The sequence below is a fragment of the Odocoileus virginianus genome, chromosome 30 (assembly GCF_023699985.2).
Source record: "Odocoileus virginianus isolate 20LAN1187 ecotype Illinois chromosome 30, Ovbor_1.2, whole genome shotgun sequence".
In the NCBI taxonomy this organism is placed as follows: domain Eukaryota; kingdom Metazoa; phylum Chordata; class Mammalia; order Artiodactyla; family Cervidae; genus Odocoileus; species Odocoileus virginianus.
This window is the reverse complement of record NC_069703.1, coordinates 20,532,691-20,559,900: the sequence shown is the minus strand read 5'-3', so window position 1 is coordinate 20,559,900 and position 27,210 is coordinate 20,532,691. Positions and strand designations below refer to the sequence as shown.

At 52.2% G+C, this 27,210-nt stretch overlaps 1 protein-coding gene across 1 annotated transcript in view; it reads right to left on the bottom strand.

The window, feature by feature from the left end:
- The window catches only part of IGFBP2 (insulin like growth factor binding protein 2), a 28,722-nt gene extending 1,930 nt beyond the window's left edge, over nucleotides 1-26,792 (bottom strand). The window contains exons 1-3 of the mRNA XM_020913292.2: nucleotides 26,318-26,792; nucleotides 1,666-1,895; nucleotides 488-628 (exon numbers count right to left, since the gene is read on the bottom strand). Of these exons, the coding sequence (XP_020768951.1) occupies nucleotides 488-628; nucleotides 1,666-1,895; nucleotides 26,318-26,735 (789 nt within the window). The 5' untranslated portion in view covers nucleotides 26,736-26,792. The remainder of the gene's footprint in view (nucleotides 1-487; nucleotides 629-1,665; nucleotides 1,896-26,317) is intronic.
- Nucleotides 26,793-27,210: the final 418 nt, after the last annotated feature.

Sequence of the window (27,210 nt, the reverse complement as noted above, 5' to 3'; positions counted from 1 at the left end):
ATTCCTTGAGATATTGGAAAACCAGAGAAGGTTACCTGGTTTTGAATGGTTTAAGTCAGTGATTCTGGAAGTGGGGTCCAGGGATCATCAGCATCTCTGAGACCCGGTTAGACATGCAAACTCTCGGACCCCCCTCAACCTTCTGAATGGCAATCTCCTGCGGCCGGGGCCCCAGAATCACCTGCAGGTGATTCTAATGCTCAGTAGAAGTCAAGAGGCACTGTTAGGAGGCCCTATCTCTTCTCAGAGAGGCTCCCTCCCATGCTAACCGCTGCTGGCAGGTAGCTGGGGAAGCGAAGTCAGCCTCGGAAGGGACTGAAGCCAACAAGCCCCGCCCCCGCCCTCCCTGGCCTGGCAGCTGGCATCCCCGCCCCCCTCCTCGAAGAAGACTGGTCTCGGGCTCAGCGCTGAGACCTCAGGGGCTTACTGGTGGCGTGGGGGGGGGGCAGAAACAAAGCACACCCGGGCAGAGGACACCCTCACTCACCTGTTTGAGGTTGTACAGGCCATGCTTGTCACAGTTGGGGATGTGTAGGGAGTAGAGATGCTCCAGGGGGCCCCGCTCATCCGGAAGGCGCATGGTGGAGATCCGCTCCAGGACCTGGTCCAATTCCTGCTGGCAGGGGGTCTGCAGGCACAGGCACACAGACAGGACACTTAGAACCGGCTCACGCAACGCCAGCCCCGGCACGCTTCAGAAAGGAGCCCGTGTGCAGAAGGCCACTTTCCCAAGGCCACACAGCAAGCTGGTGGAACCAGGAACTTCTGACACCCAGCTCAGCAAGCTCACTGCCTTACCACCAGGCCCCGCCCCACTCCAAGAGAAAGTCAGCCTGCAGGTGAGTCTTCCCTCTTCTCCTCCATCCTTTCAGGGGCCAAAATGGGATCTACTTGCAAACACTGAATTCAAGTATCTCTACCCCATCCAGTGGCCCAACCATCATTCCCTTCCATAAACCCATCCAAGGGCCAAGACACCAGAGCTGAGCTGGCAAAGAGGAAGAGGGGTAGCTGAGTGAGGGTAGTGTATTGCAACAAGAGTGGGCAAGTTCAAATGGGAGTGGTGATGATGTAGTTGCTAAGTTGTGTCTGACTCTTTCGACCCCAGGGACTATAGCCCGCCAGCTCCATGGATCCATCTTCATCTCTGGCTTTTTTTTTTTTTTGGCCTGTATCTCAAAGCCAAGCAGGGCTGCCCTAGTAGCTCAGCAGTAAAGAATCTGCCTGCCAATGCAGGAGATGCAGTCACTTCCTGGTCAGGAAGACCCCCTGGAGCAGGAAACGGAAACCCACTCCAGTATTCTTGCCTGGAGAATCCCATGGACAGAAGACCGTGGCGGGTCAGTCCACGGGGTCACAAAAGAGTCAGACACATCTTAGCAACTAAACAACAACAATGAAGCCGAGCAGAAATATGGAGGCTTTAGAAGGGAGGGACTTCAAGAACCCATATGTCCAGCCCATTTCACAGCCAAAGATGCTGAGGCCCTCAAAGAAATACTGATGTGCCTGAAGAAACATTGAATGTTAGCAGGGGAATCAGAAAGTACTTTGCCTGCAGGCACAGAGGACATGAATCTCACTGTGGTACTCCCAACCCCTCCTGCCGGGACACTCCCTTTGACCGTCCTCCCATCCCTCCAGCCAGACCCGACCCTCTCTGACCCTGGCAGGTGGTGGCCGCAGCTTCTTGGGCTCCTCCAGGCCGAGGTGATGTTTGCCACCCTTGCCCATCTGCCGGTGCTGCTCCGTGACCTTCTCCCGGAACACAGCCAGCTCCTTCATGCCAGACTTGAGGGGCTTCCGCCCGGCACCGCCTCCACCTCCCAACATGTTCACGTTCCCATCCACGTGGTTCTCGACCATGCCTCCCTCAGAGTGCTCCTCGCCATTATCTGCAGAGAGGAAGAGATTGAGAGCTGCAGGTCTAGTTTCCCCAGACGTGGGCCCTCCAGGGACCGGCTGAACCCGACAATGACAAGAAAGGGGATGACCGATGTCTAAGTAACAGTGCTAAGCAAGATGCGTGGATGATCAATTTCAGTTTCACAGCCACTAGGAGTACCAACTTCCCCCAGCTTCTACAGTAGACAGAGAAGCTGAGGCTCACGGAGGTCAGCTTCTTGACCAAGATCACAGTCCAGGATGTGAACGCAGACTCTCACTCCAGAAAAGAGCCGGGGTCACCTACTCTGCTCTGTCCATATCCCAGGAGGCCAGGCAGGGTTGAGGGATCGAGTGGGCAAGGCCCTCACCAGGGAAAGGGATTAAGGCCATCAACTCTTCCCTAGAAAGACCTCTCAGATTCACCCACCACTAACCTCCCCTGTTTAAAGTCTTCATCATTTATGGTCTGAAAAGGCATGGATTGGATGAGTTTGTGGAATTCAAGCCAAGAGAGCACTGGTGTCTGGTGGTTAGTGAGGCGGAGAGTCAGGTCGCCCCTAGGACGCAGCGCCCAACACCCCCTCCGCCGTCGCTCTTCATCAGCCCGCCTGCCCCCTTCTTGTGCTGCCGGCATGGACACCCCCCTCCTCCAGCGCGACCCAGGGACCCTGACTTGTTTCCCGGTCTGTCTATGCATGCTGCCCCGCCCCCCCATAACAGGGCTTCCCTGGCGGCTCAGATGATAATCTGCCTGCAATGCAGGGGACCCGGGGTTCGATCCCTGGGTCAGGAGGATCCCCTGGAGAAGGGAATGGCAGTATTCTTGCCTGGAGAATCCCATGGACAGAGGAGCTTGGCAGGCTATAGTCCATGGGGTCACAAAGGGTCAGACACAACTGAGCGACTACCACTTTAACCCATGACATCGAGAGCTCCCAGAACAGAACAAGGACCATGCTGTGGTTTCATCTTATTGCAGGGCATGTAGCCTCACATCCAAATGACTCTCCAAGGTCCACCCATTCACTTTTTGAACTTTCTTAGACCCCCAGCCAGTCAGCCACAGGGAACAGCTCCTACTGTGTCCGCCTTTCATGTGGCATGCCCCACACCCCCGCCATCTCACGTAGGCTTAGGTGTGTCCAGCCAGTGAACAGTGAACGGTCTGGGAGGATCCTGACCTGGGAGACCATTTCCGGAGAGCTCCAGGTAGGCCAGGAGCCCCTAACAGACAGAGCAAGTCCTCGGGGCCTGAGACAGCACTACAGCCCCCTGCAGGCCCAGGGAACACTCAGGGCTATCTCCAGACAAACCTTGCACATTTTCTCTTCCCCTTTAGTGCACCTCCAAAAACTTACAGTCTGGGTAACATACCCAAATGTCTTATAGTAAATACTTCTACACAAGAATTTCAGGCAAGGTGCTTAGTATTCGGCAGTCCCTTCAGAATTCAGGCACAGCATGGTGAGCTGTCCCAGGTAGTGCTGTATGGAGGAAAGACGCTGACCCTTACCTGTAAAAGGAGGGCCGTGATAACCTCTCTGGGTTGGTGTGAGCTTTGGTGTTCACTCCTCATCAGCTAAGGGCTGGGACCCTCCTCCATGCCTCAGGGAGCCGGTACCTACATTCTCAGAGCATCTCCTTCCAGCAGACTCCAGAGAATCAGGCCAGCAGGGTCCCACAAACACAGAGGTTCAACAAAGGCTGGCGCCCAGCCTTCCCCTTCACACGGGATCTGTTGCCTGTATGTCAGCTCTCACTAGCCAGAGGAGAGGATCCCTTTAGAACCCGATACATTATTTCCAGAGACTGGTGAGCACTGGTTAGGAGGGCGGACTCGGGCTAAATCTCAGCTCTACCATCTTTTATACCAGCCTGTATTTCTCCTGCACATATACTCGCTCTATGCCTCTGTTTCCTTAACTGCAAATTGTTGGATAATAATAGTTCCTACTTCACAGAACAGTCGAGTGTATGTTAAAGGGAAAGCTGGTGAGAAACGGTGGACGCAGAAACTATGTCCTGTTGGTGGTGATTACTTTGATGATGACGAAAATGGTAATAGTGATGATGGGATGCTGATGACATCTGCCTCAGTGATCTGCTACGCTGGCCACGTGGAACCTGACCCAGAAACAAGCAACAGAGGAAGATAAGTTTCACGAGCATCAGGACAGCGGTCACCACGCCCGAGCGTTGTAAAGCAGTGATGCTTTCCCCACAAGACAGGGAAAGTCAATATATGAAGAACCCTGATGGTTCACAGTAGTACTGCTCCAATAAGCCTGGTTTCTGCACGTCTGGTTTCCAAGGCCACCACAGAATAAAATCAACAAAATTAAAAGGAATAAGAAGGAAGGCATGTTGTTGGTGCAAGAAGTATCAAATGGCAGAGAGGATAGAGGACAGTTTAAAAAAAACAGAAGAACTCTGGGGATGTTCAGTGCCCTACAAACAACTCCACAGCCACTGATGACCCCTGAAAACTTCCACGTTGTGTGGCCCAAAATAAGACTCATGTTGATAATGTGACCTTGTGTGTGTGTTAGTTGCTTAGTCGAGTCTGACTCTGTGACCCCATGGACTGTATAGCCTGCCAGACTCCTCTGTCCGTGGAATTCTCCAGGCAAGAATACTGGAGCAGGTTGCCATGCCCGAGGCATGCAAAAAGGGAAAGGATAAACATGTCAAGTATTCAGTATTTTTAAAAAAAAATTTCTATCCAAAATTGTTAAACTTTAGGAAAGTAAAAATCGAAGTATTTAAATGAGTAAGCCTTCTGAAACCCAGAAAATGTTTCTCCAGAATGGCTATTTCCCCAGAGGCTCCGGGTAGCCCAGATTTTATCATAAATAACCAAGTGCAGGTGATTTCCTATTCCAGAAACCCCAGCACCACCCGCAGGGGAACGCGGGTCTGAAGCATCTGACGCCAGGCTGGGTGGGAGTCCGGATCCACCACATTCTACATCAACCTGCCCCAGATGCTCCTCACCCTGCCCACCTCCCCTTTTTGTCTCTGAGGCCCTAACAGCAGAAATCCAGAGGCCCTAAGAGAAGGCGCTCCTGGTTCCCCAGCTCAGGTACCGGCCATGTTCCCCTGAATGGGGGGCTGGCTACAGCTTTCCTCTGGGAGTGTTCAGGCAGCTGAGGCCAACCACAAAGAAGGTAAGATACCTGCCTCCCTGCTCAGATATCAGAGGTGCAGGGTAGCAGGCTGCAGGGAAGGCTTGAGAGAGTCTGAGATTAAACCTGGTAAATAAACAAGATGGTCTGATTCAGGTAACCTTCCACCTCCTTCATGTTAACCTTGACGGATGAGGCAGATATTGGCACAAGTGGAGAGGACTCAACCCCACCCTCACCGCCAGTTCTGCCATTTCCGTTTCTACAGGCTTCTTTACCCCTGGACCCATGGGACAATTTCAGGCTCTCTGTCCCCATCTCTGCTGGCACGGCCCAAGGAACACAGAAGGAAAAGAGCAAGATGATTACAAAAGTCCTGCTTCCACGCAGGAACCATGCAGGACCCCATGGTAAAGACAATAAATACAGGAACCTGCAGATCACCCTCACCCAGCCCCAGCTCACCCTGGGCACAACCCCAACCTCACCATACCCTGCCCAGCCAGCTTCCTGCCCCACCGTGGCAGAATTTCTGGGGACCTCAACACCACTTCCAGCATTCCAGAGCATGCATTCTGCAAACCAGGAAACTAGACAAGGGCTCTGGGAATCTCCCACCATTTCTGGAACCATCTGCTCTGCCGTCTGAAGCTGTGACTCTCAGAAGCTCAGCTGGCTCCTCTCTTTTCACAGGAAGCCACTCCAAGGCTTGAACACAGCCCATCTCCACTGTGGCTGTAATCACACCGGCTCAGGTTGGAGGAGGGCAGGTCAGCCTGCGTCCTCTCAAGGAGCTTCTGGAAAGGGCCTACTCGCAGGAACCAATGTCTGAAACATTCTTGAGGTTGGGGTCTCCTGACCTCAGCACTGCTGGCCTTGGAACCAGATTCTTTGTTGGGAGCTGCCCTGTGTGAGGCGCCCAGCACCATCCCGGACTTCCACTCTCCAAAAGCCAGCAGCGCCCTCCCCAAGTTGCAATAATCGAAAATGCCTTTGAACATTACTGGGTGGCTCCTGGGAGGCGAAAATGCCCCCAGGTGAAAACCACCGTTCAGGAGTTAGGCTTTATCCAGAGGCCTGATGCTCTCCATGGCTCAGTACTCAAGACCCCTGGCCCTTCACAAAGCAGCTCCGAGCTACACTGTACCCCCTGCCCCGCCTCAGCTAAGACCCTCTCCACCACGGTTCCAACCCCAGGCATGCCTCTGGTCTCCGAGCCCACCTTCTTGGCGATGGTGGGGACCGCAGAGAACTGGCAGCCTGCTGACCCCTCTTTCCCAACTCTCCCGGCACTCATATCACTGTGCCTAGAAATGAGCCCCCAGCTGACACTCAGAACCAGGCCCTCAGAGAGGTCTGGAAACACTGGGTGGAGGCGAAGGGCACAAAGAATGCTCATTCAGGGCCTCTGGCTCCTGTCAGGGCTGGCCTGTTCCTTACGCACCACGGTGGGCACAATACCCAGAGCCCCAGGAAATGTTTTCATTTCTTTTTAAAAACAGAAGAAAAAATAATAGACTTTGAGGTCACAGCAAACATCCTCATATAACACTGATACGTGTCCAGTTATAAAAATATGATTTTAAAACATTTTTTGTGGGGAAGGGGCCCATGGAGGCAAACATGTCTAGGGCCCCCAAGTCATATAAAATAGCCCTATGCTGGGTCCCAGAGGACAGGGCTCCAGTGAGCAGTCTTATCCCAGGAGTACAGAGGTGGTTTCCTGTCCCGAGATGTCCCCGACCGCTCTGAGCTGAAGGTCAGTTTGTCTACCCTCACAGAGGCCGCCTGGGTTCGGGTATGTTCCTGGAACCCACTCCTTTATTGATTTCATCATTGCCGATGAAAGCGCTAATAAGATGAGGAAATCCACGGGCCTGGTTCACTGACACAGGTGCTGACACCCCCCACCCTGAAGTGGAAGCCCAGGGCCAGGGAAATGCAATCGTTTCCCGGGATGGAGACGAGAAAGGCCTGTAGGCTAAGAAGAGCCTTCATTCCTTGACTGCTCCTATTACCAGACAAAGAGGTTCAAGCACTCAGCCTACAAAACCTAATCAGCTTGGCTGAATCCCAGCTTCACCACCGAGCCGTGCCACCCTGGACAAGTTACCTAAATGCTCTGTGCCTTCACTGCTCATCTGTAAAATGGGCACAAACAGGATCCACCCTCCATGAGAGGCAGGCAGGATCCCAAGGGCTGCATGCATACACAGTGCCAAGCACACGGGGCTGGCCCTCCATCGGGGACCAACCCACGTGGCACCCCCACCCTCTGCGGGGCAAGGACATCGTCACATGTTACCAAGCTCTGCCCATCCGTCCTCTTATAGGTGGCAGGGCAGTCCGAAGGAAAACATTCCACAGGAAGAACTCCAGCTAGAGATGGAATTTGCCCTCAGGAACAAAAATACCAAGTTGCATTTTTTTTTTTTCCTGCCTAGGAGAGTTTGGTTCAGAATAATATTTATTAAGCAACCACTTATGTATGCAGCTCCGCAGGCCGCAGTGCAAAGGTCACTCTAAGAAACGGTTCTGAGCAACCCGAATCACTGAACTGGAAGAGCTTGAAGGCTTGGAGATGACGGACAGGGAACTCCAAGCCCCCTGAAGACATACTGCCTAAGGATTAACAAGCAGTAGCTGTTCTCTGCCTATCGACCCAGGAAATGGGTCAGTGCTGTAGCAGGCAGTTTCCTAATGATACACAGAAGGTCAAGCTTTTCTAAGTGGGGAAGATGACAAGAGAGTCAAGTCGCACCTGTGGGAGGCTTGTAGGGCAAGGAGAAGGCTGGTCACGCAGTAGGGACACTGTCCCAACTTCACCCCTTACACACCCGGAGGAAAGTTGAGAGAGAGAGAGGAAGAAGGAAGAGAGGAAATGGATGAGGTGTCCCATTTTACAGACAGCAAACTAGAGGCCCAAAAGGACCAGTACCTGTGTCTCCAGGAGCACACACAATCTCTCTGCTATCGTCAGAAGTGTTCCATAATTGGCCTGGGGTCTCCACCCTGCTCTGTGACCCAGCCTTCCTAACCTACTCAAGGAGGGTGACATTCCAGCTGCCTACTTCTATGCATAAATACTAAAACTTAATTTTGGGCACAGCCCTTTCCCCCTTAGCATCCTCTTGTTTGACTGTAGCACTGACCACCTTATTTAACGAAGACCTTTGTGTCCAACAGACCCTTCCTCTCATGAAATGTTACTTTCTCATCCTGCGATGCTCTGACCTCTGCTCCATTTGACAGTTGGCAGATTTGATTTTCTTGGGCTCCAAAATCACTGTGGACAGTGACTGCAGCCATGAAATTAAAAGACGCTTGCTCCTTGAAGAAAAGCTATGACAAACCTAGACAGCATATTAAAAAGCAGAGACACCATGTTTGTATAGTCAAAGCTATGGTTTTTCCAGTAGTCATGTATAGATGTGAGAGTCGGACCAAAAAGAAGGCTGGGTGCTGAAGAATTGATGCTTTTGAACTGTGGTGTTGGAAAAGACTCCTGAGAGTCCCTTGGACAGTGAGATTAAATCAGTCAGTCTTAAAGGAAATCAACCCTGAATATTCATTGGAAGGACTGATGCTGAAGCTAAAGCTCCAACACTTTGGCCACCTGATGTGAAGAACCAACTCACTGGAAAAGACCTTGATGCCGGGAAAGATTGAGAGCAAGAGGGGAAGGGGGCAACAGAAGACAAGATGGTTGGATGTCATCACTGACTCAATGGACATGAGTTTGAGCAAACTGCAGGAAATAGTGAAGGACAGGCAAGTCTAGCGTGCTGCAGTCCATGCGATTGCAAAGAGTCAGACATGACTTCGAGACTGAACAAAAATAATTACTGATTTATAAGAAACCTTAGCGCACTCTGAGGAAAACAAGCCTTAAGACTCTTAACAGCAACACCCTACCCCTTCCTGCTTATGCAGGGCTGATGAGAAAAGAAGACCTTTCCCAAAAACCGTCACACATCATCTTCATACATTAACACATCTCCTTTTTATTCTAAAGAAACCCTAGCAATTTTCCAACCTTCTGTCTCACAATTATTCAGAAATCTAAGGGCTGAGGGCACCATAGAGATGATTTAACCCAACCCTACATCCATCAGTCTCTCAGTGAACTCACTTCCTTCAACAGGTACTAGCATCCCCAGGCCCTGAGAGAATACATTGCAAGGAACAGGCCAGGGGAATGTTGGCTCCTTCCCTGGTTCCATCCTGGCTGGGTACAGAAGTCACATGGGTCTTTGTTGATTTCCCCCAGAATGCACTTAAGCTTGACATATATGTTGGGCAAAAAAATAAATACTAACTACCATTTTTCTCCTCCCTCTCAGATAACTTCTCCATTAATATCCATGGCCGTGGACAATTCATTCACAAACTCAAATCGGCAGGAGTCAAGAGCCCTGAATCCCAATCCTGGCTTTGCCACTGACAGGTCACCTGTGATTTTGGCCAAACCCTTTAACCTTTCTGAGCTCTAATTTCTCAAAGCTGAAAAAAAAAGAGAAAAGAATAATTATTGTACTTAAGTGAAGCCTGAAGCTGAAGCTCCAATACTTTGGCCACTTGATGTGAAGAGTCGACTCACTGGAAAAGGCTCTGATGCTGGGAAAGACTGAAGGCCAAAGAACAGGGTGGCAGAGTATGAGATGGTTAGATGGCATCACCGGCTCAATGGATGTGAATTTGAGCAGACTCTGGGAGATGGTGGAGGACAGAGGAGCCTGGTGTGCTGCAGTCCATGGGGTCACAGAGTCAGATATAACTTAGCAACTTAACAACAAAAGTGAAGGCTGCTACTCAAATAGTCCACAGCATTTGTAGACTCCCAATGTGGGCAACCAGGCCTTGGAAGAAACTTGCGGATCATCTAGTTCTGGAATGAGTAAATGAAAGGTGCATTTGTCAGGCAGAGGGGAATGGAGGGTGCTATCTGATCTGCAGAATAGCCAAATGTATGGAGTTGGGTGGGGGTGGGGGTGGCGTGGGGACTAGTGAAAAGAGAGTTGTGCAAAACCATCTACTCAGGTATTTCTTCTGAAACGATTCTGTTGATTATATATATATTATGTTGCAAACATGGAAGCTCTCTGCCATCTGATGAAGTCCTTGGGCAAGGGTGGATTTGCCGAAATTACTTTAACTTTGCTTACAGAAACTAAGGGAAGGAAGGATGGGAGGATGAGGGGAAGAAAGAAGGGAGAAAGGGAGGGAGGAAAGACAAGTCTCATGCCGCCATGCACGCACAGGTGAGGCAGGGCTCCCAGGTAAACCTGCCAACAAGTTTTCCACTTTTGTTGGAGAGAATCTGAAGCCAATCCCTCCCTTTGTATGGCTGACTGCTCACCAGACTCGCCCAGCCTGTGGCCACTGTGTTCAGTAAAACAAGACACCCAGAGGCTGGGGTGGGTAATTCAGGCTATGCTCGGACATGGGGAAGGTGGGGAAGGTAGGGGCAGAAATTAGAAATGGGTGGGGTACAAAAGGGCTTCCCTGGTGGCTCAGATGGTAAAGAATCTATCTTCAATGCAGAAGACCTGGGTTCGATCCCTGGGTGGGGAAGATCCCCTGGAGAAGGGCATGGCAACCCACTCCAGTATTCTTGCCTGGAGAATCCCATGGACAAAGGAGCCTGGTGGGCTACAGTCCATGGGGTCACAAAAGAGTCAGACATGACTGAGCAGCTAACACATTCACACAGGGTACAAAGGGGGCCTATTTGTTATTCTTCAGCTAAAGTTAAACCTGAGGTCCCTAGTCTCTCTGGGTGAGAGACATCACACGTCATCCTCTACTTTTTTTTAGATGGTCACGGGTGGCGGGCAACAGTGACCTCTCACATGGGAATCCTGAGCAGTGCGTGCAGGCATGGATGTCAGCAGTGGCGACATTCCAGTTCAGTTAATGACTCTCCTAATCAGCCATCTACCCCCTGCTCACACCCAGATTCATTCCAAACTCCCTTCCCGTTCTTTCCCCCACTCTGAGCCCCTGCGCCCTGCAAGGGTGACCGCGAAGCAAATCCGACATCTCTCAGATGCCACCAGACCAGTCGCTCCTCTGTATGGTCTGCAAACAAAGCAAGTTTCAAACAAAAGAGGTTTCTGACCACCCTCTACATAAGGAAATGGCTGCAAAATAAGCAGCCTCTTCTGATGTTCTAGGCTCACAGAAAGGAGGGCAAGCTAGGAAAGCTGTTGACCATCTTGATATCAATTTCTCTGGCTCTTCAAGGCCAGCCTGGCTCGCAGAGCCCCAGAGAACCGTGCTGAATTCGACCCAGCTGGTCACATCATTCAGGTGCAGGTACTGACCCTTCTCACCTGAGGACCGTGCCCCCGCACCGCCAGCTACCAGGACCCATCACCAGCTGGAAAGCTGGGTGCAGTCTGTGGAGGGGGATGGCCAGTGGGCACCCAGCACCATCCTCATGCTGGGAAGGAACCACCACTGGAGACAGCGCCAGTGGACAACAGGAGGGCAGAGGACAACACCTGCCAAGCCATTCTGAGCCCTTGTAGGATTTCCTTTGGAACAAGGGCTCTTGGGCTCAAAGCCTTGGCCAACGGGTTCCAGTGTGGTGGGAAGGGCAGTGCTGGCTGGGAAGCTAAAGTCCCCAGGTTCTGATCTTGACATTACCTCCAGGCCTGGACTTCTGGGTGATGCCAGCTGGGTGTCTCAGATGTGCAGGCCCCCTGGTGCTCAGCTGTAAATTCAGGGAGTGAGACCAGGCAAATGTCTCCTAATCATAGCTATTCATCAGATAGCATCTGAAGAGCTTGTGAAAAACAGAATCCTATATTCCAGCCCCAGGGCTCCCCTGATGGCTCAGCGGTAAAGAACCTGCCTGCCAATACAGGAGACACAGGTCCAATCCCTGGGTCAGGAAGATTCCCAGGGGAAAGAAATGGCAGCCCACTCCAGTATTATTGTCTGGAAAATCCCATGGACAGAGGAGCTTGGCGGGCTACAGCCCATGGAGTCACAAGAGAGTCAGACACAGCGACTAAACACCACTCCAGCCCCAAAGCTTTGGAGACAGCAAGACCTGGGTGGGGGTCAGAGACTCTATACTTTTAACAGCCCCCTTCTAGTTCAGGACCCCATTCCTTCCTCGGTTTCCTGAAGAATTTCTTGGTGGTGGGAGAAAAGGCTTCTGCTCAAGAGATCCGGCTTCACATGTACACCATGCAAAGATGAAGCCTCATGAGCTCTTTGCACCTGCTGACAGGCAGGTTCATAAACAGACATGAGTCTACGCTTGGATGCACACAGAGGGGCCATCCTTGGCCAGGCACCGTGGAGGTTTCTAGAGCAGCTCTCATTTCACCCCCTCCCCGCCAACCTGAGTGAGCAGAAACACAGCACAGGGCCTCTCTGCCTCTGCGATCTCCAAAGGGCTGCTTCATAAACACCATGGTCATTCCTGGAATCGCCAAGGCCTGGGGAGGGTCAGGGCTGAGGCAGACAGTTGGAGAAAACAAAAACATGCTGAAATTCAGCACGGTCCTCTGGGGCTCTGCAAGCCAGGCTGTCCTTGAAGAACCAGAGAAACTGATATCAAGATTGTCAACAGCCCTATGCACTTTCCCCCTTTTCTGGGGCTCCCAAGCATTTCTCATCTGGTTCAACGACAGTCATCTGAGAACCTGGCAAGGGGACCTACCTGCTGAAGGTCCAAGTGAGCAGAGAACGTGCTTTGGTGCAAATTTGGACCAGAGGCTGATAGAAAAGAGAAGAATGTGCCTGACCCAGTAATTCTGCTTCTCTCTGACTTGTGCACAAAAACTTTCATTACAGCATCACTGTACTTGTGAAACCTATTTAGCAACTGGATCCAAAAGCCTTTCAACAGATGAATGGATAGATAAACCAATAAAGCAATATAATGAAATAATCAGAGCAGTTAAAAAGAATAGCTCTGACCTGTGTCTATCAACATGGGTAGATCTCAAAAACCTAAAGTGGATGGGGGGAAAAGTTGCCGAAAGAAACCTTTTTATGTACATTTTCCCATTTATTCTGAGAGAACTCTGAAATGACCAATTAGCAAATCTGTTTAGTTAAGGAAGAGAAGCAGTGAATAATGCTAAGTGGTTGTCTAGAAAGCAGGAGCAAGGAACAGGGGGTGGCTGGTGGAAAGGGGAAGTTTAAAAAAAAAAAAAGAACGAAGTAAATATGACAACAAATATCAACCATTCCCAGTTAAGGGTGGTAGACTGGTATTATTATGTCATTCTTAGTACTTCTCTGCATTTTTAAAATTTTCTTTGAAAAGAAGCTCACTCCATCCACTCCTCACCCTCCTTGTCAAGTAGGGGCATCAGTAATTACAAGGTGCTCCGTGAACCCCAATGGCTGAAAGAGGACCGCACCAGTGACATGGCCAACTTCACCCCCACTCTCGAGACACCTGGAGCCAGCAGGGGAGAGACTGACCACAGGCTCCTGGCGAGGTCTCTGCTGCATGAAAAACTGGGAAATGAATCCAGAAAGGCTTGAAGAGAACAGAAGAGGGCCACGGGGTCAGGGAGGGGAAGACGCAGGAATCGCCACTCAAGGGCCACTCACGCCCAGTGAAGAGAGATGACTGTTCTGCCTTCTTGAGAAGCAGAGAGGTAGCAGCCTTAACCTAAAACGGGAGAGATCCAGCTTAGGAGCCACCCAAGAGTTTCACAGGAAGAACGAAAACGAGGGACAAACTGCAGGCGGAAAAAAATTACACATCTTCTGTAATGAAATTACACATCATCATTCAGGATGAAGGACGATGCCCTCCAAGTGTCCAACAGCCACTTGACTGAGTGGGTGATGCGCATTCCTGGGCCAAGCACCCTTGTAATTGGACTCAGCTTCCTGCACAGCCCTGGAGCCTGAGCGTGCTGGCACAAAGCCCTGGGTCCATGCTTTTCCTTCCTCCCCCAAAGGAGGGAGCTTCTTGAAGACAAAAACTTGGACCTAGCTTCCATAGGGCTTTTTTTGTTTGTTTTTTTGTTTTTTTTTTTTAAAAGTACTTATCATGAAAAGAGGGCAGGAAGGAAGACATATTGTGTGCTCAATTTCTTGGAAGAAAAAGGTTGTCCGTTCTTTCCTAAGACTGGAGATACCCTTCCTTCTCAGACTTCATCCACCAGAAAAGAGCCCCATTATTTCACACCAAGATATTCCCAAGAGCCTTGGTCAAAAGGCTAAAAGAGCCACTTGCATGAGATTTAAATACATCTCTACTGACTTGATTTCCTCTTGGATAATAATCAACTTTTTCAAACGCCTGTGTTGCTCCCCTCTACGATCCAAAAGCATGTGTGGCTGGGGAGGGCTAGATTGGGAGTTTGGGGTTGACAAGTACACACTGCTATATTTAAAAACAGATAATCAACAAGCACCTACCGTATAGCACTGGGAACTCTTCTCAATACTCTACAGTAACCTAAATGGGAAAAAAACTTGGAAAAGAACAGATACATATATATGTATGAGCAGGGCTTCCCTGGTGGCTCAGCGGTAAAGAATCTGCCTGCAATGGAGGAGACAAAAGAGACATGGGTTCAGTCCCTGGGTTGGGAAGATCCCCTGGAGGAGGGAATGGCAACCCACTCCAGTAATCTTGCCTGGAGAATTCCATGGACACAGGAGCCTGGTGGGATCCAGTCCGTAGGGTAGCAAAGAGTCAAACAAGACTAAAGCAACTGAGCATGCACACACATATGTGTAACTGAATGATTTTGCAGTCCACCTGAAACTAACACGACATTGTTAATCAACTATACTCCAACATAAAATAAAAAATTTCAGAAAGCATGTGTTATAGGTGGTATGACTATATCTGCAGAGTCAGTCTCATAGCTTGTACACGTGTTTAATCAGTGTTCAAATGTTAGGAAAACGGACTGTCTGAAAAACGTCCCACCACTCTGGCCTAGAGCATCCTGTTACATTACTTCTTCTTCTCCTCTTTCTGGCCTCTCCCTCACCGTCTAAGCCCCAGAGCAGTGAGAGTGGTTAGAAGAGAAAGGCATGAGCAAACTGAAGCATGAGCTGGAGGGATAAGCCACTTCCCTCAGCTGGGACCCACATTCAAACAGCTGTCCCTACACTCAGCTCCGATGCCACCATGCAGACCACCTCCCAGGGAGCCATAAACACTGGCTTCTACCCACTTCTCTCCTCCCACCCTCCCCTTCTGCCACCTCTTCTCCATCCCTGGGCCACTCCCAGATACCCCCCGGGCCTGACCAACTGAACCCAGGGGATGCAAAAAGAAACTAAAAACCTGCGGAGATGTCCAGGATTGCCGGCCACACTCTCAAACCAGCACAAGAAGTGTCTTGAATATAAATAAGTGTCTTTAAATAGGTCACCATGCTTTCTTTTCCTTCAACTAAAAGTTCACTAATTTTGTCTGATATAATCCTGCAGCCCATCCGTTGTCTTCCTTGGTTTAGAGGCAACAAAGGAACCAGCGATAACTAGCAGGGCCTCAGGTAAAAACCCTCCCTTCTGGGGAACGAAGGTGCCCTGGTGGAAACACAAGGCGGAACAATGGCACCAAAGGCCGCGACTGCCCTCTGGAACATCGTCCACCACGGACTCCATTCTGGACTTTCCAGAGCAAAGGGCAGCGGTCCAGGTAAGCCACACCCTGTGGAAGTTAACTGTGCAGCTCAGACTGAGACCTGAACCCACGGTCTTTTAACTGAGATCACACACCTGGTCTCAGGACTTAATGAAGCTCAGGTTCTTGATGTCTCATCACAGAAGGAATTCAGTGAGAGACAAAGTGATAGGTAAGAAGCGGGTTTATTTAGAGAGAAACACACTCCACAGACAACAGTGTGGTCCATCTCAGAAGGCAAAAGCGGCCTTGAAATGTGGCATGCTTAGTTTTTATGGCCTGGTAATTTCTGGGGCTGGGCTTCCCTGCTGGCTCAGACGGTAAAGAATCCCCCTGCAATGGGGGAGACCTGGGTTCGATCCCTGGGTTCGATCCCTGGGTTGGGAAGATCCCCTGGAGTAGGGAATGGCTACTTCAGCATTCTTGCCTGGAGAATTCCATGGACAGAGACTACAGTCTGTGGGGTCACAAAAAGTCAGACAGCAACTTTCACTTTCTTCCAATGAGTGGGAGGATTATTTCAACTATTTTGGGGAAGGGATGGGGATTTTCCAGGAACTGGGCCACTGCCCACTTTCTGGCCTTTAATGATTGGCCTCAGAACTATCATGGCACAGGGGGGTGTATCATTTAGCATGCTGATGTATTAAGATATACTGATGCTCAAGGTCTAATGGAAGCCAACTCATCCACCATCTTAGACTTATTTGATTATAATCAGTTTCTGTCATGTTCTCGGGTTATGTCATTCTTTTAAAGTTTGTGCCCTTCCCTCCTTTCAGAAGCAGAAACACTTCCCTGAGATTCTCAAGTGCTTCTTCTGAGTTTCTAATCCTGTGCTAAGTAGTTTGTGAGACTGATAATTTGTCTCCTCTCACACTTGACTAAGAAGCCACAGGATGTGGGGCCCATGGCACAAAATCACACAGCAACAGCAGAGCCAAAAGCAAAGCCCAGGCGCTTCACCTCCACAGCTCTTAACCAGCCAGAATGGCACTTGCTCACTGGCATCATGGAAGACTCTTGCAGAGACCGTGTAACCTCAAGGCTTCCTTTCTTCTTCCTTTCTTCCCCGTCACTTTGTCCCTTCCCACCTCCACAGGACCCTCTTGTCTTCCCAGAGAAGCAAGCCATCAGTCATAAGTGGCCCTCTAACCAACCTCTAAAGCATTTAGGATCCAGTAAGCCAATCCCTCCTAAAGAACACTTGGCTGAGATGATAACGAATCTGCGTGCAATGCAGGAGAGCCGGTTCGATCCCTGGGTGGAGAAGATCCCCTGGAGAAGGGAATGGGAACCAACTAACATACATCCCTCCCCACCTTCCTTTATCTTGCCTGACACACCTCTTGCCATTGTTGCCATAGAAACCACCCAGTGTTATCAGGCAAATGAAAGGGCAGGGCCCAGGGGAATTGCCATTTTCATTTTATCATGGCCTCAGGCACTTTATAAAGTAAGTCCTCCATCTACAGGCATCTTGGCACCTCTATCCAGAAGTCAAGACAATAGACCTAAAAGAAACTCCCTGGGGAGTTGCATAAAGAACATTTTTGAGAAGTTATGCCTTAATTACTACCTCCCAGGGAAAAGGAGCTTTTCCGAGCAGCAGTATATAATTCACTGCTTCTCTGCATGTGTGAGTCTGATGGGATGGAGCTCTGGAATGAGAAGCTGGAGCCCCAGACTCCATCCTGGTCTGTACTTGCCTTGGCTTTGGAACCTGAATGCAGCCTTGATTTCTTCACCAGTAAAGTGGGGAGAATCCTGAGGCTAAAATTTAGTTAGTGGCTGGGGGGGCGGGGGGGGAACCCTACTGGCATTTAAATGGCAGTGAACAAAGTCTAGAAACAAAAGCAATTTAATTATGATTCTTTTGCCATTTACCCCATGAGGTAGACCCTTCATCCCTGCAGTCCTACAAGTTGGGATCACTGACGCTGGAAAGCACCGATCTCCCCAACCCTTATCAGGAGGAAATCCCAGAGCCTTCCCCTGCTCCCCACCCTCCTCTCCCCGACTTACCAAGGCCTTCCTGGGCTCAGGGCCCCTCCTCTCAGGGCTTCCTCGCTCCCAGAGCTCAGTTCCTTGAATGAACACAGGCTGACACACCTATACCCCTTCACTAATTAGAAACCTCCCCAGGCTCCGCTCGGGGCCAACTGAAGCAGAGCCTGTGGGCCAATTCCCCAGCCCGGCAGCTGGAGGCCTGCCAGCCCCTGCCCCCCTTTCTCCCCAACCTTCACTCCTGCCCTGCCTCCCAACAGTCAGGAAGAGACGAGGGGCTGGCAGCCAGAAGGGGCCCCAAGGGCTGCCAAGTGTCCCCCTCCCCCCTGCAAAAAAAAAAAGCGGGGGGGAAGGGGAAAGGAAACAATTCTTGACTACAGTCGACTCTGTATTTCTTTCCGGGGGAGCCGGCTTTCTGAGCAAGGTCTCCCTCTGCGTCCTGACTGACACCGAGGAGCGGAGCCAGCCCAGATCTTCCCTGGCTTTGTTAAGGATCAGGAGTGGCCCAGGAGGAGGGGGAGGGGAGGGCTCAGGAGCCAAGTGGGGGGAGGGGCAGACAGAGATGGTCCATTTTCCAATAGGGGAAAAAAAATGTCCTATGGCCATCCACTTTATTCACAGTGGGGGTGAGGGTGAGGGAGGGGGCAGTTACTCTGGAATCTGAAAGCCAACACATTTCACTTCCCTAGACCTACCACCCGATCTGTGCGGAAGGCGTATCCTCTCCTCCCCTCCCCCACCACCAACACCAAGGTGTCCAAGAAGACCCTCCACCCCAGATTCCCCGGGGCAAATTCTGTGCCTCGTCCCTACAGGCGTGGGTTTCACAAGTTACCTGTTGCCCCCTGAAGACTCAAGCACCCAGCTTTCTTTGCTTCCTGGGGTCTCAGCTCCATCAGAGGCTTGACACTGAGTCGCTGTCATGTCACTAGCCACACAGGCCATTCAGAAGGTTTTCCGGGGCCACGGGTGGAATCGGACATTAGGAAGAACCCCAGCGCCCAGAAAACACGCCCCCACATCTGTTGAGAACCCTTCAGTCCCCACTCCACTCAGAAGTGAGGTCAATGCTGGAGAGAGCGGAGTAAGGAAACATCACTTTTTTGGACAGAACATCTGGTTTCTTTGCCAGGATCATGTTCAACATTCTGGCACCCGAGGCTCAGACAGGATGAACCTGAAAACCCATGTTCCTGGAGCAGGGAAATGGCGCCATGGGGTCTTCACTGGCTGCGTGGACAACGCAACAGCTCATCCTGCACACTCCCTATGTACCAAGCGTGTTAGCACACGCCGCTTCTGATCCTCGTCTGCTGAAGCTGGGTCCTGGCAGGTGTCCTGTGGAGGCCATCCGTGGAGGACAGTGCTGCCCAGCCCTGAAACGTGGCCTCAAGGACTCCCCAGTCCTCTGAACGCCAGCAACTGGAGGGCTGGGTCCTAGAGTTCGGCTGGCAGATGAAGGCAGGACTCTGCTTCTGGGCACTGGGGTAAGTTCCTAATAATGTCTGACTGCACCCATCCCGTTTCTGAGCAGCACAAGTGTCCAGGGTCAAACTCTGGGGCCCCCTCTCCTCCCACAGCCACTCCACCCACATCCTGGACACTACAGTCTCATTAGAAAAGACCCTGATGCTGGGAAAGAATGAAGGCAGGAGGATGAGATGGTTGTATGGCATCACCAACTCAACAGACATGAGTTTGAGCAAACTCCAGAAGATGGTGATGGACAGGGAGGCCTGGCGTGCTGTAGTCCATGGAGTCACAGAGTTGGACACAACTGAGAGACTGAACAACAAAAAGAGTGAAGCTGCCAGAGGAAGGAGGGTCAGCCCCAGACCGTGGTGCACAAGCCCTAAAGAGCACGCCTAACTCACCCACGGGCTTCTCTGATAGCTCAGTTGGGAAAGAATCCGCCTGCAATGCAGGAGACCTGGGTTCAATCCCTGGGTTGGGACGATCCCCTGGAGAAGAGAAAGGCTACCCACTCCAGCATTCTGGCCTGGAAAAATTCCATGGGTTGTATAGTCCATGGGGTTGGAAACAGCTAGGCACGACTGAGCGATTTTCACTAACTCATCCATAAAACATGTAAGTCTTGGACCTCAGTCTTCTGTTTACTGTCAACTGGGTTTATGCCGCATGGAAAGCACAGTTTCATTACCTTTTCTCCCAACAGCCCCACTACAGTCTGTGAAAGTGGATCCGATGTGGATGCTTCCAATGTATAGACAGAGAGATGGAAATCAAGTGAATCATCCCAAAAAGAAAACTACACCCAAGTGCTTAGGCTTTCTATGTACTATTTATCTTTACACACTCGCATACACACATGCAGACATGACCCTATGCAGTTGATGCTATCAACTCTTCCTTTACAGATAAGGAAACAGAGGCTCAGAGAAAATATATATCTTGTCTTGGGTGGCAAGTATGTGGCAGAAACTCGGGTTTGAACCAAAGCCACTTCATACCAAGATGAGGCCCCGCAACGCCAGGTACAACCTGCGGAGACAAGTGGCCTGCCTGACACAGCCAGTTTGACCTTTGTTTTAAAGGCTGGCTGGCTAAGCATCAGAGAGGAAAAGTCGCTTGCCAAGATTAAGGCAGCTAAGAGAACCTACTATGTGCCAGGCATTCTGCATTATCATAGCTGATCTCACACACACCCCATTTGAGAAATACAAAGGAAAAGACTCACATCACTCAGGTTCTGAAAGACAGGCTTGCATTGGAACCCAGGTCATTCCACCAGCCAAGGTCAGGCTGCTTTCACCAACATTCCCTGCCCACCAGCTCCTCTCCAGAGGCCTGTGCTGGGGCCCTTCTGTCCCTCCTGGCTGCTGCACGCTGGCCACTTCCATTTCTGAAATCCCCAAGCTCCAGGACTTGTGCCTTTCAAAAGAGTTGAGGGCAGGCAAACTACTGAACAGTGGGCCAAGCATCACCTGCGTGTGGCAGGTGTCCAGGAACAAGCCTTCTGGTTGATGGGGTCACAGGCTTTTGCTGCCAAAGGCCCCCACTCCTCTGCTTGGCCATGGAGGCAGAGGGGTTCAGAAGAAAGGGAGCCAGGTTAGCTTCTCACCTCACTACTTACCTGCTAAGGTGACCCCTCCGCTGAGCCCCAGAGTCCACACCTGTGAAATGGAGGTAAAAGGCTTTCCTCGCAGGGCTGCTGTTAAGACAGGAGATGAAGCAGGCACAGAAGTTGGTTGTGACCAGGACGAGGACAGATGGGAGGCTGCATGCCATCTCAGCGAACTGGCCAGAGATCACAAGGAAAAGCAGAGTGGCTCTGAACATCTGCCAACCAGACCACCAGCGTCCTGGGGCATTAGAAGTATAACCTCACTGATCTGTGTCTTGGCTGTGGCAGAAGCAGCCTGAGCAGGAACCCCCTGGGAGGATGAGGCTTCCCCCCTCCAACCCCCACAAACCCAGCTCCTGCAACGCCAGCTAACCGCCCTTCTCATTGAAGAGTCAGGTTTGGTTCAAACATGCCAATCCCCAATTATCTATGTGGTCTCCATCTACTTCTGGATCTCTGAGGATGGCTGAGCCAATCTATTTCCCACATCATTTTTTTTTCAAGCCATGTCTACCTGCTTAGCATCCAGCAAGGTGTTCCAGAGCCACAAGAGGAGAAGCGTGGGAGAAGAGAATGGTTTACAGGCTGGAGAAAGCAGAGGTGGACAGAGAAAAGAAAGACTAAAACTAAATGCAGTCCCTAGATATTCAGTCTCCTTAAAAACAATAATAATGATGACCAAACATTATTTTTTCCGTAGTTTTGTAGTATGTAAGGAGGACCGACAACAAAACCAAACGTGGGCCCAAGCCTGTTCATTTTCTGCTTCTCTCTCATTCCCTTTAGCACTTCCTGCCCTGCCCTCCCCTCCTGCCCAACGCCCCCCCAATCCTGCATTTCATTAAACCAAGAATTTTTGGAACTTGCTCATATCAAAACTTAGCAATTGTGTGTCCCATTTTCTATGGCTGCTGCTGCTAAATCACTTCAGTCGTGTCCGACTCTGTGCGACCCCATAGACAGCAGCCCACCAGGCTCCGCCATCCCTGGGATTCTTCAGGCAAGAACACTGGAGTGGACTGCCATTTCCTTCTCCAATGCATGAAAGTGAAAAGTGAAAGTGAAGTCGCTCAGTCGTATCCCACTCTTCGCAACCCCATGGACTGCAGCCTACCAGGCTCCTCCGTCTGTGGGATTTTCCAGGCAAGAGTACTGGAGTGGGTCGCCATTGCCTTCTCTGTTTCCTATAGCAGAGAATAGCTAATCTGAGAAATGACTAGAAGCTAACCTGATCAATGGGCTAGAGAACAGAGACGCTCTTTAAGTCATCCTCTGTCTGACAGCTGATGACTCTAGCTGAGTAACAGCCGTTACTCTCAGAAACCCTGCAGGCATTTCTATAGGAATAATTTCCCCGAAAGAAAACTATGTGCCTGAAAAGCTTATTTTAAAGCTGAGTGCTAAGGTAAGCACTGTGACAGTGACAAAATCTAAACCTCCCTTTGCCCTCTGCCTGCCAGGAAACTCAATGATCCAATCAGGTCAAGAACCACTGCATAGAAAGACACACATGTCCACAACAGACAAGTTCTTCTTTCCCCCTAGACTCCACCACCTATCCTAATTCAGAGGCTCCTTACCTCTGGTTTTGTTTCTCTAAGTTCTCTGACACTGTTATATAGGACTTTTTTTTCCCTCAAAGCTCACTTGAATACCCCATTAAAGGAATAGATGGGGTCCTTGTTATTTAGTCACTCAGTCATATCCAATTCTTTGCAACCCCATGGACCACAGCAAGCCAGGCTTCCCTGTCCTTCACCATCTCCCAGAATTTGCTCAAACTCACATCCACTGAGTCAGTGATGCCATCCAACCATGGGTCATTATTTCTACACAAAGGTAACGAGCTCAGTGAACTCTAGGCAGGAGTGGAAGGTGAACAGGGAGCCTGCAGGCAAAGACTCCAACACTGCCTGCCTCTGCCAGGCTGGTTCAGAACCTGGGAGTCACGCCCTCCAGACCAGTCCTGCCTCCAAGGCCATAGCGCCCGCCCGGAGCCACACCCAGCTCGATCCTGTAGTCCAGGAACTATAAGTCTCCGGTCTCCCCAGAAGAACCCAGGAGCAGCAGCCCTCTAGTCCCCCATCTTCCCTTCCAACATACTCAGGCAGAGCGGCTTAGCAGAGCTAGTTCTGGGTGTTCCGTCCAGAAGGGGGTGGGGGTGGGGGGGCCGGAAGGTAGTGATGCTAGCAATCGCTGACAGTGGGTCCCACTCATTCCCCGAGACTATTTTACGACTTTGAACTCAGTATGCAAATTTATGCAAGACAAGATGCAAAGCAGTGCTCCGAGCCAGAAGTCCCGTTGCTTTTCTCCCCCTTCTTTGAAGCTGCACTGAACCACTGTAAATCAGCCCTCGCCTCTGCCCCCCTTTATGCTGCCCCAGCACTGCAGAGGCAAAGCCTCTCCTGGCCCGCCCGCCGGCCCGCCGGCCCGCCGGCCCTGGGACTTTGAATGACTGCACATTTCTATAGCACCTTTATAAGTGCAGCGGGCCAGACGGCCACTCGGGCGGCTCCGCCCCTCGGCATAATCCCCGGCATTGTACGCGGCGGGGAAGGAGGCTGGGAGATGCTGGAGGGAGCCAGTCCGGCCCGGCCGAGGCCCTGAATTCTGAAAGGGCCCGGACCGGCCCAGGCCTGCTTCCTTTTCTTTCCCCAACATTTCTAGGCACTTCTGCACACTCCGCTACCGAACACACCCACACATTTCTTAGGTCCAGACTTCAAGCAGGTCTCAGGGTCCCCCTGCTATTTTTCTTCCAGGCCCACCTACTCCAACCCCCCTCCCAGCGCCGCCCCCCCTCGCCTCCGTGTGACTTCTGGGTTTCTTTGAAACCAATTGGTCCCAACCCATCACCACCATGGGATGCAGGCTCAGCACCCGCTGATGTGCCCAGCCCCACCCCCAGCATCCCAGCCATCCCCAGGAAGCCAGCAGCACAGCCCCTGAGTCCTGGGAACAAAGACAAAAGAGCTAACAGCAAAGCCGGAACTGCTGGGGTTTGCTGCCTCGAAATAAGAAGGGTGTGTTTAAAATGCTCAAAAAGCAACCTGCTCACAGAGGAAGGCAGGCTGGGATGGGGAGGGGGGGGTTATTCTTCAGAGTAGGGGAGAAGAGACGGGTGATGGAGTGGAGGCAGTGGTGTTCAGTGCTAAGGTCTCATCTGGGCCACCCCACCCAACTCGGACCTCCGTATTCTTCACTCAGCATCCCAATCCCTGCCCCAGCCCAGGACCCTCTCCTGCAGGAACCTCCAAACTCACCCCTCTCTCTTCCCTGCACCCCCTTCCCCGACCCCTCCCCACCCCTGCAAGCCCAGGCTTCTCCCAACTGTGTCCCCTTCCCCCCAGCCCTCCTCACACTGCAGACACCCTGCTCTTGGCACTTCTTTCCAGGGCACCCACTCAGCTTCCACCCCACATTCCCCCCCCACCCCCCACCCCCGTGTCCCCTCTTCCCAACGTGCAACACAAGAGAAAAATGCGGAAGGCGGCTGTCTGGCCATTGGGAGCAGGCAGAGGAGGCAGCTGGGGCTAGCTGGCGGAAAGGAGTCCCATAACCAGGCAGAAAACCCTGTGACATTCTTCCCGTGAACTCACCCCATTGTTCCCAAGCTCCCCTGACGACTCCAGGGAGGAGTGCATGGGGAGAATTCCCCACATCTGGTCTCTTCTGAAGAACCCTGACCTGCCTCGGGGGTTGGGAGGCAGGGGAGTTGGTTTTTCAGGCAGAAAGTGAGAAGAACGAAGAACAACAAAAAAAAAAAACTAAAACGTTTAGGAAGGACGTGTACTACCGCACTTGGTTACAACAGTCAAAATCCAAAGGATTCTATGAACTTGGAGGCCTTCTGAGCAAAAGTTCACCCTGCTGGGGGAGATGTTTAGTTTGTCAAGAGTTCAGTTCAGAAAACCACAGAGCCTCCCGCTAGACCGCGGGGGGCGGGGGGCTGCGGGGAGCGGACGCAAGGCTGGGGGGATGGGCGCCCGCAGTGAAAGGACTTTGCAGATTCTTTTCCCTGGCATTAGCGCTTTCTAAGGGAAGCTGGAAGGGTTAACCTCCAGGCGGGCTGGGGAGGGAGGCAAGCCCCAGCCAGAAGAAAGCGACTGAGGGGTTCCGCTGGAGGAAGCCCTAACTTGCTGTGCACTCAAGGTCAAAATGCGACCGTAAAAAAATTTCAACTCTGACCCCTACTTGTCTTCTCAAGAACAGGCAAAAAACAATAGTAGGCTGAAGGAAAGGGGGGTGAGGGGTGCGCAGGGGGAAGGGGGTCAAGACTAAGAAGGGAGCAAGAATTTTTCACTTTTTCTTTTCTTCCTTCCTTCTTTTTGTAAATGTCTCTAAGTTTGAGAAACTTGGTCAGACTCGCTTGCTTTTTAAACAACGGCAGCAGGCAGTGAACACATTTCACCACTGTCTCCAAGAGGAAAGAAAATAATTACAGCTTCCTCCAGACCACTGAAGCAGGAGGCTTTTGTAATTAAAAAAAGAAAAAGAAAAAACACAACACAACAAAAAAAGTGAGATATTTATAGTCTGGTTGTGTCCAAAAAAAAAAAAAACTTGTTGGGGGGAAGGGGGCGGGGGCTTAGAGCTCCTTACAAAGAATCTCGGAGCCCCATTCTATGGGACAGGAAGAGCTCCGTCAATTAGGATGGGACGGCGGGGGGCAACACCTCGCTCCGGTAAGGGTAGTTGCGTCCCGGCTGGGGCATCCTCCCGCCCGGACGCCTGGGGGCCCAGATGCTAAAATGAGCGGCAAGGCTGCCCGCGCCCCAGACTGCATGCAGCCGGCGACCTGGCTTGAGTTACAGTGACTCAACGGTTGGGGTCTCCTCGCCTCCCAAATGCTCCTCTTTTATCATTCCACCCAACACAAAAGCGAGCGCCTTCTTCGTCCTCTCTGTAAAATAGCAGCGTTCCTTTTTTTTTTTTTTACTCCTCCTAGGCAGCCCACCCTACAAAAAGTATGCACAAGTCTTTTCTTCTCACCTCACAATCCCAGAAGGGACCTCAATGCGCCGCTGCCTTCTCCTAGCGCCCCCTTCTCACTAGAGGTCCCTGGTGTCACCGGTACCCGCCAGCCTCCGCCCCCGCACCCCCCCACCCCCACCCCGGGCAGCGTCCTCAACCAGGACCTCTCCGGGAACCTTCGGCCGGCGACCACTAGCTCAAGTGGTGCCCCAGATAAGCCTCAAGCTCCTACTCCCACCGATCTGACCAGCACCCTCCTCCCCAGCAAATCCCCCCTCCAAAACAGAAGTCGGGTACCTTCCACCGGGGAAGCCTATGGTAACAGGGATGCCTTCTCTCTCCGAATTATTCCCCACCAAATTAGTAGCCGGGGATCTTCCGCTCTCTCCAGCTCCAGTTCCTCTCCCCGGGCCTGACTTTCGGGTCTTCCCCCCTCCAACAACGCCCCCACCCCCACCCAGAGCCGGCCCAGGACCCTGCTCTTCCTCCGTTAGAACGGTGTCTGAGGTCCCGCCGTACACTCCTTCCCTCCAGAAGGGCCGCTAGCCGGGCTCCCCACCCCCTCGCCCTCTAAGTTTCTCCCAACTAGTTGTCCCAGCCCCGCGTTACCTGCAACCTGCTCGGGGCTGGCGCTATACTCAGCATCCCCGTGCTTCTCGCAAGTGCCCTCGCCGTGGACCAGCGCCCGCAGGGGCAGCTCGGAGCCCGGGTTGGGATAGCAGCGCAGCCCCTGGCCGCAGCGCGGGGTGTACACGCCGCACCGCTCGCCCTCCAGCCGGGCGCACACGGAGCAGCAGCCGCAGCCTGGCTCGCGGACCAGCTCGCAGGGCACGCGGGCGTCGCCGGCCGGCCCAGCCGCGGCGCCGGGCGGGGGCTTGCAGGCGGCCAGGCTCTCGGGCGTGCAGGGCGGGCAGCGGAACAGCACCTCGGCGCGCGCCCCGCAGTCGCCGCCGCCCGCGCCCAGCAGCAGCAGTAGCAGCAGCGGCGGCAGCAGCGGCAGCGCGGGGCCGCCCAGTCTCGGCTGCATGTTGGCGGCGGTGAGCGCGACGGCGGCGAGCGAGCGGGCAGGTGGCACGGCCCTGCGAGCGCGGGAGCCGCCTCCTCCGCTTCTTTCTCCACCCCCGCCGCCGCAGCCGGGTCCTAAAGGGCCCTGCTTCTCCCCGCCCCCTTGCCTTCTCCCCTCCCCCTTTTGGAGACCACCCCCTTCCCCCGACACTCCCGCGCGCGGGCCTCTGCGTGCGCGCACGCCCACTCGCCCACCCCCACCTCCTCGCATGCAGCGTGGGTCCCCTACACCCTCTGGCCTCCGTCCCTTCACGCACTTCCACCGCGGGCTCCCTGACTCCAGGAAGATGAGAATAACTTGGGGGTTTGGGCTAAGATCGGCGCGGGAGTGGGCAGGAGTGGGTGCTTTTGTCTCCTGTTTTCGGTTCAATTCGGAAGGACTTCGTTTGTGCGCTTCCCATGTGGCCGGCGCTGGGCTCACTGCTGGAGGGAATGCA